The sequence below is a fragment of the Gracilinanus agilis genome, chromosome 1 (genome assembly GCF_016433145.1).
Source record: "Gracilinanus agilis isolate LMUSP501 chromosome 1, AgileGrace, whole genome shotgun sequence".
Classification (NCBI taxonomy): Eukaryota; Metazoa; Chordata; class Mammalia; order Didelphimorphia; family Didelphidae; genus Gracilinanus; species Gracilinanus agilis.
This window is the reverse complement of record NC_058130.1, coordinates 141193901-141209413: the sequence shown is the minus strand read 5'-3', so window position 1 is coordinate 141209413 and position 15513 is coordinate 141193901. Positions and strand designations below refer to the sequence as shown.

The following is a 15513-nucleotide window of genomic DNA, read 5'->3' as shown; positions in this document are numbered from 1 at the left end:
AAGGGGAGAGTGAGAGTTGATGTAGAAGTGATTTGAAAGTGTAAAGTTAAGGAGGAAAATGAGCTTTCATTGGATGACCTCAGTCTTTTCAGGGAAATATAAGGCCTGTGGGCAGGGGTGCAGGCAGGGTTAAGGAGAGGAGTGGTTTAGTAGATTGAGAGAAGAAAATATCTGGAAGAAATGTCAAGGAAGATGGCAAAACATCTCAGTGTTTCTCTACCAACATTCACTCTATGGAATGGAGATGTAATCTCCATATGTAAGGAAAATTATACTTTAGGGCAGGGCCTTCTGGAATGTCTCCAGGATTACTCCCTTACCTGAGATGATAACTTAGCAAGTAGTATAATACCCATTTCTTCAGGCTGATGGAAGGGGAAGAATACTAAAGACCCATTATTAACTTTATGTGTAACTTCAGGCAAGTCATTTTAACACTTCCACATCTTAGTTCCCCATCTGAAAAATAGAAATAATTGCATTGTTGTGCTTAAATAGAATTTTGGATATGACTCTACTATGGAAAGTGTAAAGCTATATAAATGCAAGTGATCATTTTAAAACCATCCCACGGCCATTTTTTTGATTCAAAAAGTTTTTACTGAGTGATTATCAGGTGGTGAGGCCTAGCACCCTCCTCAGGACATCCATCAGCTCTGAGCTACAATGCCTGCTTCTTCCCTGCTACACTACACTCCCTAGAATCCCAGGGCATAGATAATTCCTAGATGATAGAAGAAATGTATTCAAGGTTCTGTTTAGCAGGGGCTGCTTTGTTTCCCAGTATATGTCAGGTCTTATTTAGGGTTCTGGTTCCCAAAACAGCCAGCCCCTGAGTATAGTTGTGATTTTGTTTTGTTTTTTCTCTTCTCAGAACAAAGTTAACTTTGTGGATGACAGCTTCCCCCCTGGTCCTGAGTCTGTGGGCTTCCCTGAAGGAGACAGTGTCCAACAGAGGGTAAAACAGTGGTTACGACCTCATGAAATCAACTGTAGCATTTTCAAAGAACAGACAGTTGGTTGGTCAGTGTTCCGGACACCCCGGCCCTCCGACATTCTGCAAGGACTCCTAGGAAACTGCTGGTAAGGGACCGTGTTCCCAGATAGTCTTAAATATTGGAGAGGATGTTAGTGGTATCTTTTCCCACTACTTGAGGCAAAACAAATCTTTCTTGCTACATTAGCCTCAAGGTTTGTCAGGGCCTGTGATCCTGTGAGGTGAATTATAAAATGTTAAAGAATCCAAGAAATTAAGATAGTTGTGGCTGGAAAGCTGGGATCTCCCATCTTTAGTAGTGATCTTCCTACTAGCACTCCAGAGTGAGGAATCCACTTTTTCTAATTATATCAAAGAAGGTTAAGGCAGGCTCCCCAGTAAGTTCAGCTCACCCAACAACATGCTCCTCTACAGAGGAGCCAACTTCTTAGTCTTGAAGTAGCATGGAATAAAGAGCATTTGGGAGACCTGGCTTCTGGTCCAGGCTCTGGAACCTTAAGCAAGTTATTTGACTACTTTAGGTCTTGGTTTTCCAGCCTTTAAAAGGAGAGGAATTGGATGGCCTTCAGGATCCCTTCTGCTCCTGGCATGTTATGATTCTGGTCTATAAACTGGGAGGCACTCTTTCCTAGAGCCTGTCATCCTCTCACCCCTAAAGATTTGCTTGAAAAAGACCCATAGACACTGACTTGGTTTGGAATGGCTATGTGTGCTCCCATAGTTTCTGGATTTCAATTGGCTCCTGAATCTGAAGAAGAGATTCTTAAAACCTATGGTCCATGAACTCAGGGGATCTGTGAATAAATAGATTTCAGGAGGTCCCTGAATTTGATTGGGAAACAATTCTGTCTCTTTTCCACTAGCCTCTAATTGAAATTTAGCACATCCTTCAGTTACAAATGTCTTTTAAAAAACCTTATTCTGGGGGCAGCCAAGTGGCTCAGTGGATTGAGAGTCAGGCCTAGAGACAGGAGGTCCTGGGTTCAAATTTGGCCTCAGACACTTCCTAGCTGCATGACTCTGGGCAAGTCACTTAAACCCTATTGCCTAGTCCTTACTGCTCTTCTACCTTGGAACCAATATACAATATTGATTCTAAGATGGAAGGTAAGGGTGTAAAAACAAACAAAAAAACTTTATTCAGAGTAGGGGTCTATTGGTTTCACAAGACAACCAGAGGGTTCATTACACAAAAATATTAAGAACTCTTGAACCCAAGAGTGAAATGGGAGATCCTGTGGTTTAGTCCAGAGAGCCCAGACCTCCCCTTGCTAGCATTATTCCCTTCTATGGTCTACCAGCAGCTCAGACACTGGACAGAACCTGCTCCTGCCCTTGAAGATAGAACTGGTTCAAGGTGGGGAAGTGGTATGTGCCTGAGACTGGAAGAGTCAGAATTCCTTATCTGCTCTGAGGGGACAGGGGAGTGAGTGGCTCAGGGGTGGTCTGGCTTGAGCCATCCCCTTTTGACAGGTTCCTCAGTGCCCTGGCAGTGTTGGCTGAGCGCCCGGAGCTGGTGGAACGGGTGATGATCACCCGTACTCTCTGTCCAGAAGGGGCATACCAGGTCCGGCTGTGCAAGGATGGCACATGGACCACAGTGCTGGTTGATGACATGCTGCCCTGTGACGAGTGTGGGTACCTTCTCTTCTCTCAGGTCAGTGCCCCTTCCTTCCCTATTCCTGCCAGTCCACTGAACTCCTGCAAGCAGAAAGAGTTTCTGAGGTCCAGACACTAAGCAGGAAGAAGCTCAAAGGGCCACCAAGAGGGCCCTGTCACTCCCTAGGCAGGAGGTAACAGAAAGAGCAGATGAATGAAACTCTTTGAGTTAAGTATGGGAGTCTGACTGCCCATTGGGGGTGGATTCTTTGCAATTAGGAGAGCATGTCTGATTGAGGGGAGCCAACACATTAGCCTCTGCTATGCCATTAAGGTGTCTTCACATTTACCTTTCTATTCAGGCCCAGCGGAAACAGCTGTGGGTTGCTCTCATGGAGAAGGCTCTGGCCAAGCTGCATGGTTCGTACTTTGCCCTCCAGGCTGGGCGTGCCATCGAAGGCCTGGCCACACTCACTGGTGCCCCCTGCGAGAGTCTGATGCTGCAGGTCAGCTCCACTAACCCCCGGGAGGAGCCCATTGACACTGACCTCATCTGGGCCAAAATGCTGAGTTCTAAGGAGGCTGGGTAAGAAGAGGTGGGAGGGGCTGGGTCTCGGCAGTCAGAAAAGTGGGGAGGAGAGGAAAGGGGACACGAGGATAGTGGGCCCTCCCTACTCAGATGGGACAAGAGAAGTGAGAGTGACCACTTCCCGGACCAGGAAATCCAGACTTGGAGGGCATTTTAGGAGCCTTGGCAAGATACCCCTTGGACCAAATGGTTTTTTTTAGTTACTTTGCTTGATTTGTGCTCTTGCCACATTAAGAATACATTTCTAACTATAGTGAAGAAACAGATCAAGGGGAGGTTTTATAAAGAACCAGCAGTCCAGACCCAGGAGTCAAAATGAGGGCTTCCCCAACTAGAGGATCCTCCTCCCACCTGAGTGTGAGCTGGGTCAAACCCCTAGAGTTGGGGTGGGAGGCAGGGAAACTGGCACTGCTTTAAAACCATCAATGGTGTGTGTGTCTTCCCCCCCCCCCCCAATAGACAGAAGTCAGATGTCTCACTGGGGACTACGGGCCCAGGATTTTGCCAGGACATAGGCTGATGCCTGTCATATGATAGTATCAACAGGAAGTAATAGGATTTCTCCCCTCCTCCAAGCAGCTTCTCTTCCAAGGAATAGTGAAGATTTTATCGTCTTTATATCCACTCCAGGCTGTGAAATCTCAAGATAAAATGCAGAAAGCTCCCACATGATGAGTTTGCAGAAAGCAGAAAGGGAAGAACAGAATCGTACATTCCCATAACAAGAGAGACTGCCTTTGGGCAGGCATCCACCTATTTTAGTAGGTACCCGGTGGAGGTCGCTGCCTAATTTGTCAGGGAGTTGAGACACTTGAGTTAGATTTAGTTCCCTTTCCTCCCAGTGATAGGTAGGGGACTAGTTCTCCTATCCCTCAACGCCTCAGTTCTGCCATCTGCAACATGTTGAGGGGAGTAATCTCTGCCATCTTGCTAGAGAAGTCCTGGGAGAATACAGCCCTTCCTGCTGCCTAGAAAAGAATTGAAAACTGGATTTCTAATCCTCCCTGTAATGTTTGCTGTGTGATCTAAAACAAATTACATAGTTTCTTCAGCATTTTCCTTTCTTTGGCTGTAAAATGAGAAGGAAATAACTAGCCTTTGTTGAAGTATTGAAGGCTTTCAGGGACGGGCATTTGGACCAGTCCACATAGAGTCAGAGAGGGACGTCTGGTAGGACGTCTTCTGCTTAAGTACCACCACTCCTGCCCTTTATTTCTTTTCTTTCTTACTTTATGCCCTTCCTAACCAGGCTTGAACTTGGAATTGTCTACCCTTGGGGAATGTCCTAGGCACACAACTAGCTTTATAGCTACAATATAACCAGTGCTTTCTTCTGGATTGAGAATAAGGGAGCTGAGCAATGATGCCTCTCTGGGAATCTTTGGGGAACACCTGTGGTGGTCCACTAGTTGGAGGCTGGATGAAAGGATTCCTGAGAATTCTTCTACCCGTGAGTCAGGGGGCTAGCAGGCTCTAATCTGGAAACTCTTTGGAGGTTAACAGTGAAACTTGGAAAATCATCTAAGAAGGATGGGAAAATGCCAGCTATTCCCATGGCCTGTTTGTCTCATAGAATAGAGGAGTGTGTATCAAATATCTAGATTGCATTTTTTGGAACTTGTGCCCTAAATGCCACCCATAGACCGCAGAATACTTTCTCAGTCTTGAGATTACTGTGCAAATGGATACGTCTTGTGAAGCGGTACAGCATCAGAAAGCCATTTTGGTGCCTTGTGAGGGTTCAGGAAAGGTGGAGCAATTCCCACTTAGGGGACAAGAGAGCACTTGGTCCAAGGCTCTATAGTTCCATCTATTCCCCGAAAGGTAGCTGTGAGGCAGGGGACTCAGCACTCTCAGCTGCCCTGCCCTGGCTGAACCTGGCACTGCCCCGTCAGCATGGGCTGTGCTATGTCCCTGCTTATAGGTTCCTTATGGGTGCTTCTTGCGGAGGAGGCAACATGAAGGTGGACGACGCAGCCTACGAGAGCATGGGCCTACGTCCCCGCCATGCCTACTCCATTCTGGATGTCCGGGATGTCCAGGGCTTCAGGTGAGCACATAAGGGGACCCTTACTCTGCCTCATGAGGAAACATGACAAAACCTTGGAGCTTAAGGCTCCAGAGAGTGCCTGAAGGGGCTAGAGCTTTTGGGGTACTGAAGGCATCCCAAATTATGCCTCAAAGGAGCAGGGAGTGAGAGGGGAGCTCACAATCCAACTGTCCTGAAGACCAGAGGGTACAAATGCTTTCTTGGAAATAGCCTGTCTCTAGAGGCCAGGACTTGAATAACTGACGATAGCTTTTCAAGGCCTGCTGCCAGGGGCCAAGTTTCTCGGGTGGGTAACAAACAACCCAGCAGTACTCATCTGTCACACTGACTGCTATAGGCTCCTCCGACTTCGGAACCCTTGGGGACGATTCTCCTGGAATGGCAACTGGTCAGATGAGTGGCCTCACTGGCCTGGGCACTTGCGCCATGAACTGATGCCCCATGGCAGCAGTGAGGGGGTCTTCTGGATGGAGTACAATGACTTCATGAGGTAAGTGAGTTTCTGGGATGGAGGAACTGAGCTTAGATGGCACTGGGGGTGTTATAGAGCTTGGGAATTGATACTAGACAGTAGCCAAGCAAATCTCCCTTACTTGTGCATCACCTACGATTTGGGGGCAGGGGATTAGTGTTGACTGAATAATTGGTGCTTAATAGTAAGTATTTTTATTAGGGACAGCGGGGTGGCTCAGTGGATTGAGAGCCAGGCCTAGAGACAGGAGGTCCTGGGTTCAAATTTGACCTTAGACACTTCCTAGCTGTGTGATTCTGGACAAATACCACCCCCCAGTTCCTAGTCTTTACTTCTCTAATGTCTTGGAACCAATACACAGTATTGATTCTAAAATGGAAGGTAACGGTTCAAAAATAATAATACATTTTTCATCAGGTTGGCCAAATTGAAACAAAACCCTAGGGAAGCCTAGTTGTCCAGTTCTTTGGAGCAGGTTAGGAGTAAGGGCCTACATGGCCCCAAAAGACTGCCTTGAATTTGAAATGGGCCTGAACAGTCAGCAGCAGCAGGTGAGCTCTTATGTAGCATCACATTGAGGTTCTGGATGGCTCTGGCTATCAGACTTCCCCTTTGCCCAAATTCTGCCTTTTCCCTTCTGCCAATCTTGTTAGGCTCATTCTTCTAGGAGTGGAGGCCTGGAGAATACAGAACCCTTTGTGCAGGGTTGTCTGTGCTGTAGGATACTGGGGAATGGATGTGCCCTTTTCCAAAGCTGAGCTGAAAATGGATTGCCCTTAGGTGGATTAGGACTGGAAACTGGGGGATCTTGTTTTTCTTCAAGGAGCATCTCGCAGTCAGAGCAGCAGGGCCTAGCCAGAGGTCCAAGGTTTGGGGGGAGTTCTGTGAATTCTGCCGGCCAAGCCATTGCCTCTGAGAGTTTATCCTTGCCCAGCATTCTAGTGCAAATATGAATGTTGAGTTGCTCAGAGGGAGGCCTTCCTCCAAGAGAACTAGGAAGGCCTGAGTACCACCCCTCTTTGTCATGGGCACGAGCCTCTGTCTAGAGGGGGAAGCCCCAGCTTTTAGGGTCTGGCACAAAGGAGAGAGCATGGGCACTGTGTGGTAGGAGAGGGTTCAAGGCCTCACAACCATGTGGAAGTGGTTCTCTGGCCAAAGTTCAGAGGATTGAGTTGGACCTGTCACACCCACACAGCTGGAGTGTTAAGGGGGGCTGAGACCCTGGATTCCAGCTTGAGGGAACTCTGAGACTCAGGCAACCTCGGCAGTGTAGAATGTGGAAGCTCCACACCCCCAGGGTGAGGGGAAGGAAAGTGGTCAGTCTGTTGGGGAGAAGCTCTGTTTCCCCTAGAGTAGGCAAATGCGGGCCTCGGAGCTGCAGGCCACTGGATGGGCACATGGAGAGAAAGAATGGGGGGGTGCCCCGTGCCCTGAGCCCACAGGAGGCTCATACATGGGGGCTTTGTGCCCCCTGGTGGTGAGTGGCGGCCTCTGCAAGAGGCAAGAGCAATGACCCAGATTGATTGGGCCGCATGGGTTCTGTCCAGGAGCCTGGGCCTGACAATGGTGGGCAGACAGAGGAGGAGGGGAGTTATCAGTTTGGCCTAGCCCAGTTCGTGGTCTGGGGGGAGGCACAAACTCCTCACGTGGTAGTTCATGCATGCTCTCATTCTTTCCACACTTACTTCATGTGATTCTTGTCCACATAATCCAGGTCCCAGCCACAGTGGTCTGCTTGCTTAACATTGCATCTTGTAGCCCCCGTGCCAGGGAAGTTCTCCTTTCTCCACCTCTTGGGATCTCTGGATTCCATTCAAGGATCAGCTCTTGAGACATCCTAACACCTTGCCAGCCTAGCCTCCCAGTTGTCAGTGTAATTGCCCTCCTCCCCATGACTTTCTTGTACTTCTCTGTGTGTGGGTGAGAGGCCCCATTATAATGTGTGTAAGCTCCTCAAGGCCAAGGGCTGGTTTCCCTTTTTGTGTGGAGAGTCCATACTTATTAAATTGGGTTGAGAACGAGAGTTCTAGGACTAGCTTCAGGATTAGGTGCTTTGGGGAAGACAGGAAGGAGGAAAGGGGTGCCATGAGAAAGCTGAGAAACCTATTTGGGGAGTGGGAGCAAAAGCACTGAACAGAAATTAGCCTGGCATATTTAAGATGCTGGATAGGGAGTGGATAGGTGGTACAGTGGATAGAGTACCAGGCCTGAAGTTGGAAGCGTTTGCTTCAAATTTGGTTTCAGACACTTCCTGGCTTTGTGACTACAGGCAAATCACTTAATCCCATTTGCCTAGCCTTACCCATCTGTCTTAGAGTTGTTACTAAGACAAAAAGTAAGAGGTTTTAAAAAAAAGAGGGCAGGAAATGAGAGATGGGGGTGGGCAGAGAGAAGGTTCCTGCCAACTTTGAAATTCTAGAGGGAAAAATTCTTATTCTTTAACTAGTAATCATTTAACTTCCTTGTGCCTCAGTTTCTTCATCCGCAGGTTATACTACTTAATTCATAGGGTTATAGAGGGGAAAGTGCTTTGTAAACCTATAGAAACATGAGCTAGGACAGGTAGGTAGGGCTAAGTCACAAAGGGTCTTGAAGCTAGGCTGAGGAGTTTGCTCTAGGAAAGTCGTGAAGGCTTGAGTTAAATGAACAAGTGAGTGAATGAATGAAGAAGCATTTAGTATGTGTTTACCATGGACTAAGTACCAGGTATATAAATATAAAAACAAGGCAGCTCAGCCCTCAAGATCCTTCATTTCTGATAGGAAGAGACAACACTATATGAAAGTGCTATCCTATGAGGGTTTTTTCATTTGGAAAGTCACCAAAATGGTGAGCAGTGCCTTTGGGGAGTAGATTGACATACCCTTTCTAGTAGCAAGAGCAGTATTGATTTGATTCCTTACAGAACTAGAAGGGGGACCCAGGGGGTGCAGGAACTGAAGCTACATATAAGAAATTAAATTGGCAATGTACAGAGGATTGAGCGTAGGCCTGTTCACTAGCTATGAGGTTGTTGTTATCCTGGTGTGAAGTGATAAAGGCATGGATTAGATAGAGCAGCCGGAATAGAAAAGAAAGAGCAGATCTAAGTAGAATCGGGGCTCCTGCTTCCCAGGAATAAGGGATCTCTGTGGATGGCACTGTCAAGAGCCTGAGCTGAGATGGGGAGCATGGAACCCAGAGAAGTGAACTGAAGGCATCCCTTATGGAGGAAGGGTCAAGGATCTTTGTGGTTTTAGTCTCAAGGCTTGTACAGTGTGAGTTGTATAGTCAACAGATTAACTTCCAGGAGGTTTTTGTCTTTCCCTGTTCTCGCCCTCCCTTCTGCAGGTACTTTGATTCTGTTGATATTTGCAAAATCCACTCAGACTGGCATGAAGTGCGGGTGCAGGGTGCCTTCCCCAATAAGGCAAGCGGGCCCATCATGGTGACCTCCCTGACTGTGCTAGAACGAGCCACCCTGGAGTTTGCTCTCTTCCAGGAGGGGAGCAGGTAGGTGCCAAGCCATGTAGGGGGAGTTGGAGGGTCCCCACAGAACTGCTCTGGAGTATTCTGTACTCCTGCTTCTGTTCACTCTACCTATCCCTCCCTAGGGATGGTATTATGCTCCTGAGACTAAGGGCTTAAGAGTAGAGTAAGAATATAGGAAAGTAGAAAGACTCCACGCCTTGGGCACCTTTGATTTGATAAGACTTAGGGTAACTCAGAAGACTTCAGGATAGGCGAGAGTATTGAGAGTAGCCAGTGGAAAGAAGAAAGAGCTCTGCTCTGGGCTCCTGGAACATGCCTCTGAGGCACAATCCCTGCTTGGTGAGACACTCTGGGTGGATTTGCCTGCAAGATTTCTTCCTCAGTGTGGGTGGCATCCCTGCACCCATCCTTACGTTATAACCATTTAGTCAGCCTCGGTTTGCCTCTCCCTAAACCCTCTAGAATGGCATTCTCCCCAGGGCAGATGGGGTTTGGGATCCTGGCCAGGGATCCTGACCCTCCCTACCCCACTCCAGACGGTCAGACACCGTTGACAGCCATCTCCTGGACCTTTGCATCATGGTGTTCCGAGCGACCTTCAGCAGTGGGAATAAGCTGAGCCTGGGCCGACTCCTGGCCCACAGTAAGCGAGCGGTGAAGAAGTTTGTGAACTGCGACGTGATGCTGGAGCCGGGGGAGTATGCAGTCGTGTGCTGTGCCTTCAACCACTGGAGCCCCACCACAACAGCTCAGGGTAAGGACTGGCCATCAAGGGCAGCATTTTCTGCAGTGACCTGAGCAAGCTCAGAGGTCAGGCAGCTGGAGAGAGGGACTGAGTGACCTTGGTCAAATTATTTCATTCATTGGGACTCTGTTTCCTCTCTTCAGAAATAAAATAGTTAGGCTAGTTGATCTCTTATGGTCCTTTCTGTTTGAAAATTCTGTGATTTTTGAGTCAGTCCCCCGGGTTTGAATCTATCTATGCTTCTCATCAGCTTTATGCCCTTGGGCAAGTCACATCCTCCTGAGTCTGTAAAACAGGACTATAAACACCTTTACTACCTCTCTCGATCTGCAAACCATAAAATGCTCTGTAAGGGTGAGCTGAAGCCGTGACGATGTAATGAGCATCTCCTGGGGGGGGGGGGGGCCCTGTGGCTATGCTGTGGGAGGATGGTGGAGGCCCATCTCACCCTGCAGCAGGAACCTGCTCAGACCATCATGGGATGTTGGATGTGGGACGTCCAGTGGCCCAAATAACAGCATTTGGAACCTGCCACATTGCCAGCCATCCTTGTATATATGTGCTTAGAAGCGGCTAGAGCGATCAAAGCCGAGGACCCGGGGTAGGGCCTCCACATGGACAGTCTTCCTTGAGGAAATGCAGGTGGCTTCAGGGCTCCTTTCTAGGTCTTAACCTGTGCTTCTAGTTTGTAAGGGGTTATCCAGGATGCCCGAGACGTTTCAGGGAAAGGGAAGTGAGGTGACTCCTGCTGTGTAGGAAGGACTAGGCTCACAGTCCCTTCTGAGATGGGCTGAGGTGGGAAGAAGTCCTTTGGGAGAGACCCTGCTCTCCTCGCAGAGATGCCAGCCCCTTAGCTTCCCCTTTTCTGCAGCAGAGCAGGGGACATTGTCCCCCATAGTGCAGGGGAACGCAGCCACGGAGCCCTCGACCGAGAGAACCGGCTCCGTGCGCAGCAGGAGATGGGAGGGTGCGCAGGCTCTGGGGAGGCTGCAATGCCCCCCTCACTCAGGCCTTTCCCGTCGCTCCTTTGCCCTGCCCAGTTTCCAGCCCCACAGGAGGAGTAGGGCGCTCTGCCCCAGAGCCTCCTGGGCACATATTGGCTATCTACAGCTCGAGACTGGTCATGGTGGAACAGATCGAAGCCCAGCCCACCACTCTGGCCGACGCCATCATCCTCCTGACCGAGAACAAGGGTGAGAGGCATGAGGTAGGTCTGGGCCTGCACTGGGGAGAGGAGGGAGCTGGCTTCAGATCCAGGCTCTGCTCCCTCTACGCTGGGTCACCGGTGGCACCTCCCTCCCTTTCTTGGGCCGGGCCAGCGGCTCCATCCTTTCCTGGTCCTTCCTCTCCGCCTCTGCTCTCCCTGCATGCGGCTCTCCAGAAGGCCAGCAGAGGGCACTGGGCGAGCAGCTGAGGACTTCGGGTGCTCCTTGCTGAGCCAGAGCTGCCCAGGCACGGGCTTTCACGGCCCCCACGCTCCTCGCGCTCCCCCTGGGAATACGAGGAACGGTGGCCGCCCCTGCCTCCCCTTCAGAAAAGCACTTAATAAGCTCTGTCGGGGGGCGGGCACGGGGGCGGGCACGGGGTGCAGGAGGAGAGGAGGAATGGCCCTGCGGAGCCATGCCACGCACCTTTGCCCTAGGGCCGGGAGGGCATGACCTGCTACTACCTGACACACGGCTGGGCAGGCCTGATCGTGGTCGTAGAGAACCGGCATCCCAAGTCCTATCTGCACGTGCAGTGTGACTGTACCGACAGCTTCAATGTAGTCTCTACTCGAGGCAGCCTCAAGACCCAGGACAGCGTGCCCCCCCTGCACAGGTGAGGCCCTGCGCGCTCCCCATCCCAGGCTTAAACCCCAACCCCTTCCCCCAACAGGAGACCTCACGGGGCAAAGGTTAGAGGGACCACAGAGGGCCCCAGCCAGGCACGTCCTAGGACCCTCCTTGTCTTCAAAGCAAGCCGTGGGCAGTGCCAGCCCCCGGTGCCAATGCGGCGTGGACGAGGCAGGGCTCTCTTTCCTCTGAATGGTCCATCACCGCCCTGGTCCTTCTCCTTCAGGCAGGTGCTGGTGATCCTATCTCAGCTGGAGGGAAATGCGGGCTTCTCCATCACACACCGCCTGGCTCATCGAAAGGCTGCCCAGGCCTTCCTCAACGATTGGATGTCCACCAAAGGGACCCACAATCCTCATCTCACAGCTGAGGTGGCTGGGCTCCATGGACCCCGGCCCCTATGACCCACGTTCTGCCCTTCCAGGGCACCCCACTCCCCCCGCCCATCTCCTTGCTTCATGCCTTCTGTTTGGGTTCCCAGCCCCTTCTGCTCCTCACTGCAGCAGAACCCATTGATCTCCCGACCTCTGTCGGCTCCCATTCCCTCACCCACAGTCACACCTTCTTCTTGATTACTCTAAGGGTTCTTCTGGAGTCTCTGCCTTGGAGCCAGCACACCTGAAGTGAAGAGAAGGCCCAGGCCCTGGCTGTCTGTCTTGGGTCTGCCCTAGGGCTGATCGAGAGAGATCAGACCAGGTTTGGGATTGCTATCACTTCCCCTCCCCCTAGTTGCATGCACTTTATAAGGGAGACTTGGAGGATGTAGGGGGCAGGGACTTAACAATGCTTGAACCTTAGAAATCTCAGGATCCCCACCCAAGGGACACAGACCTGTAGCCTGAAGTGGGCATTACCAACCTCCTGATTATGACATCCTCCTTTTTACCGAGTGGAGAGCTGAATGGTGGCTGCCCAGAGGTGGGACATGGTGGTGAGCCCGCATGGTCCAGGACCCAGCCATGGCATCCGCTTCTTGCAAAACTAAATACCTCTAAAGAAGACACTGGTTGTCTCCACTGTGGCCAGTCCCCTGGGAAGCTGCTAGAGATCTAGCTGAGTGGAGAAAAAAGGCTATGAGGGCTGGGGTTCAAGGGTGGGTTGGAGGAGATATCCCTCTGAGCCCCTTTTCTGGTTTCTTCTGTCACGGGAATTTGGGGGCCTTCCCCTGGAAAATTTTAGCCAGGATCTCAACCACAAAACCAAAATACTCCTGGGGGCAGGATTGGAAGTATTTCAGTGTTTTTGGAAGGAAGGCTTCCATCAGAGGTCCCTGGCTCAGAGCTTTCAGGTCTAAGCTCATCTCTTCCTTCCCCTTCCCTGATTCATCTCCTTTCAGGGATACAGCAGCCATCTCTCTCTCCCCATTTCCTAACCTCACCCCCCGGGTAATGGGGACCTACTACCCCAGTTGAAGGGACTAAAGTCCTGAAGGCAGCTGGGTACCCCCTGGCTTTTTACCTGCTCTGTGGGGAGGGTTTGTCAGCAGCTGAGCAGGAAGACAGGTGAGGCCCAGAAGGATGTTGTAAAACAGAATGAAGTGATGTCTAAAGGAGATGGAAATAAAAGTGGGGAGTCCAAAGGCCTGGATTCAAACAGAAGGTCCTTTCTTGCCTCTCCTCATGAGCCCTTCCCTTCCCACCCCCACTAATGATACTATGCAACTCCTGGAGAGAGCAGTGCTAGGATAGAAGCCATGACCCTGAGGATGGAGAGACAGAGATCGAACCCAGGGCTGCCCTGGGGTGGGAAGAGGCTGCCGTGGCAGGGAATTTCACTTAGGCCCCTTCGTGGTCATTTATTCTATGTCCAGCTAGGCCTAGGATAGGGGTGGGAGGGAAAATATCCGTAAGATCCCCAAGTGGCCGTGTTGCCAAACGGGAATCTTCATTTTTCATGGAATTCCTTCTCAAACCTTTAGACGAACCCTTCTGCCTGTGAGGCCAGGGTGTCAGGGTTGACCAGGTTGTTCTGAACCCCTGGCGAAAGGGGTGGGATAGAGTAGGAGGTCTGCCTCACCTGGGGAGGGGGCCAGTAGGCTCACTTCTCTGGCCGCAGAGGCTCTTGATGTGACAGATATCTGTTCCCAGTTAAGTTCCAACCCCTCCCAGGCTCTCCCCCGCTGCCCAAGGCTACAGCCACTTGGGCTAGGCTTGTCTCCAGCTCAGAACAACCTGCCACCCCAGACTATCGGCCATCTTAGCCCCAACCCTCACTCGGGCTCCTGGAAGGTGTGGAGGGCCCTAGAACCTGTCTCCCTTTTGGAACCACAAAACCAGGTAGGGTGTTCCCCCCCCCCCCCCCAGGTGCCCCAAGGTTTGAAGTTTTGTACTAAGTAAAACAGGCACTTAGGAAACCCAGGATTCCTCCCCTCCGTGACTCCTTAGGTGCTACGTTTTTAAACCCAGGGCCCTCTCTGCGAGTCGTACCCCCAGCAGCAGGGGGAAGGGGAGGGCCAGTTGGAGTCATTGTTCCCACTTGGCTCTGGCTCCAGCTGAGACCAGCCAGCTTGCCGTCCATTTGGGCAGCCTGGCTCAGCAAAGACTTCGGAATAATAATTCAGGTTTCAGAAAAGTACTCAATAGAAGCATGTCACAGTGTAGCGTAGCTCACAACTCGCATTTGGATATCCCCCAGGTCAAATGACATCCTCCAGACCCAGCAGCTCCCAGCAGCCACCCCCAGTGCCAGGCAGTTCGCCTAGTACACGTTAGTCTTGTCCCCAGCATCCCTTTTGCAGAGGGCCTTTTGCTATCATTAAGTTACCAAATCCCCTCTCATATTCCCAAGCCCCAGCTCTTTTTTCGGAAGCCCAGGGTGAAAAATCCAGCCTCCGGGGTGGGAGTGGGGATAGTCTCAGCCTTGGGGCCCAAGTGGCTGGTAGAGCCCCAGCGATTGCTTTCCCCACCACCTTCCCTATCCCTGCCCCCCACTGATGTACCCCTTTCCCCCAGCATTCCCCATGCCCCCACCACCAGAGTGGGGGCGGCCGGGGGATGTTTAATTCTTTGGTGTCTGTTTTGTGAATGTCTGAGCCCGGGCTCCCTGCAGGAGGGAGGAATGGGAAGGAGGCTCCCCAGTCCTTGGCCCTCCTGCAGGACCCCACCTCTGCACTGCCTCATCAGACCTGCTGCCCCCCCTCCCCTGGCAGCGGGGAGCCAAGCTCATCCAGCCCTTTGTTTCTGTGGTTCCCTTTTTTTAAAAAAAAAATCTGTCAAAAAATACCTAAAACACTATAATCTTCCCTTCTTTTTATTTCCTTTTATTCTCTTTGAGCTGTGAATATTTTTAACCCTGTAAATACTGTCCAGCTCTTATGAAACATAGGCTATTTTATCAATTGTAAATCAGAACTGTAATCCCTGTATGATACGAATTCTCCATGGGTGGTTTTCAGACTCAGGCTCCAATGGACCAAATAAAAAGTTTTGTTTTTTAATGAACTTCTAGAGTCTGTTCTTCTCTTCCTCTCTCCGGCCCAACTCAAGGCTCCGTCCCCTGACTCGCTCTGGGCAGACAGCCCGTAGGGTGGTTCAGAAGGCAGGAACGGCTCGCTAGGCTCTCCCAGGTTCCTGTAGCGCTCTCTGGGAGCCCATTTCTGCCCAGGACATCCCCAGCCCCTCCGACAAAGCTCCCCGAGGCAGTCATCCTGATCCAGAGACTGGGTCTGAGAACCTTGAATCTGGAAAGGGGCCTCCAGGCCTTCTAGCCGCCTCAGCTTGGTGTCAGGAAGCCTGGATTGGAATCCCACCTGGGAC

At 50.9% G+C, this 15513-nt stretch overlaps 1 protein-coding gene across 1 annotated transcript in view; it reads left to right on the top strand.

Annotated features, from left to right (window-relative positions):
• The window catches only part of CAPN15 (calpain 15), a 39593-nt gene extending 24395 nt beyond the window's left edge, over positions 1–15198 (top strand). Inside the window, exons 2-11 of the mRNA XM_044657585.1 lie at positions 875–1083; positions 2471–2654; positions 2959–3182; positions 5110–5235; positions 5573–5725; positions 9038–9199; positions 9715–9932; positions 10964–11130; positions 11566–11744; positions 11985–15198. Of these exons, the coding sequence (XP_044513520.1) occupies positions 875–1083; positions 2471–2654; positions 2959–3182; positions 5110–5235; positions 5573–5725; positions 9038–9199; positions 9715–9932; positions 10964–11130; positions 11566–11744; positions 11985–12162 (1800 nt within the window). The 3' untranslated portion in view covers positions 12163–15198. The remainder of the gene's footprint in view (positions 1–874; positions 1084–2470; positions 2655–2958; positions 3183–5109; positions 5236–5572; positions 5726–9037; positions 9200–9714; positions 9933–10963; positions 11131–11565; positions 11745–11984) is intronic.
• Positions 15199–15513: the final 315 nt, after the last annotated feature.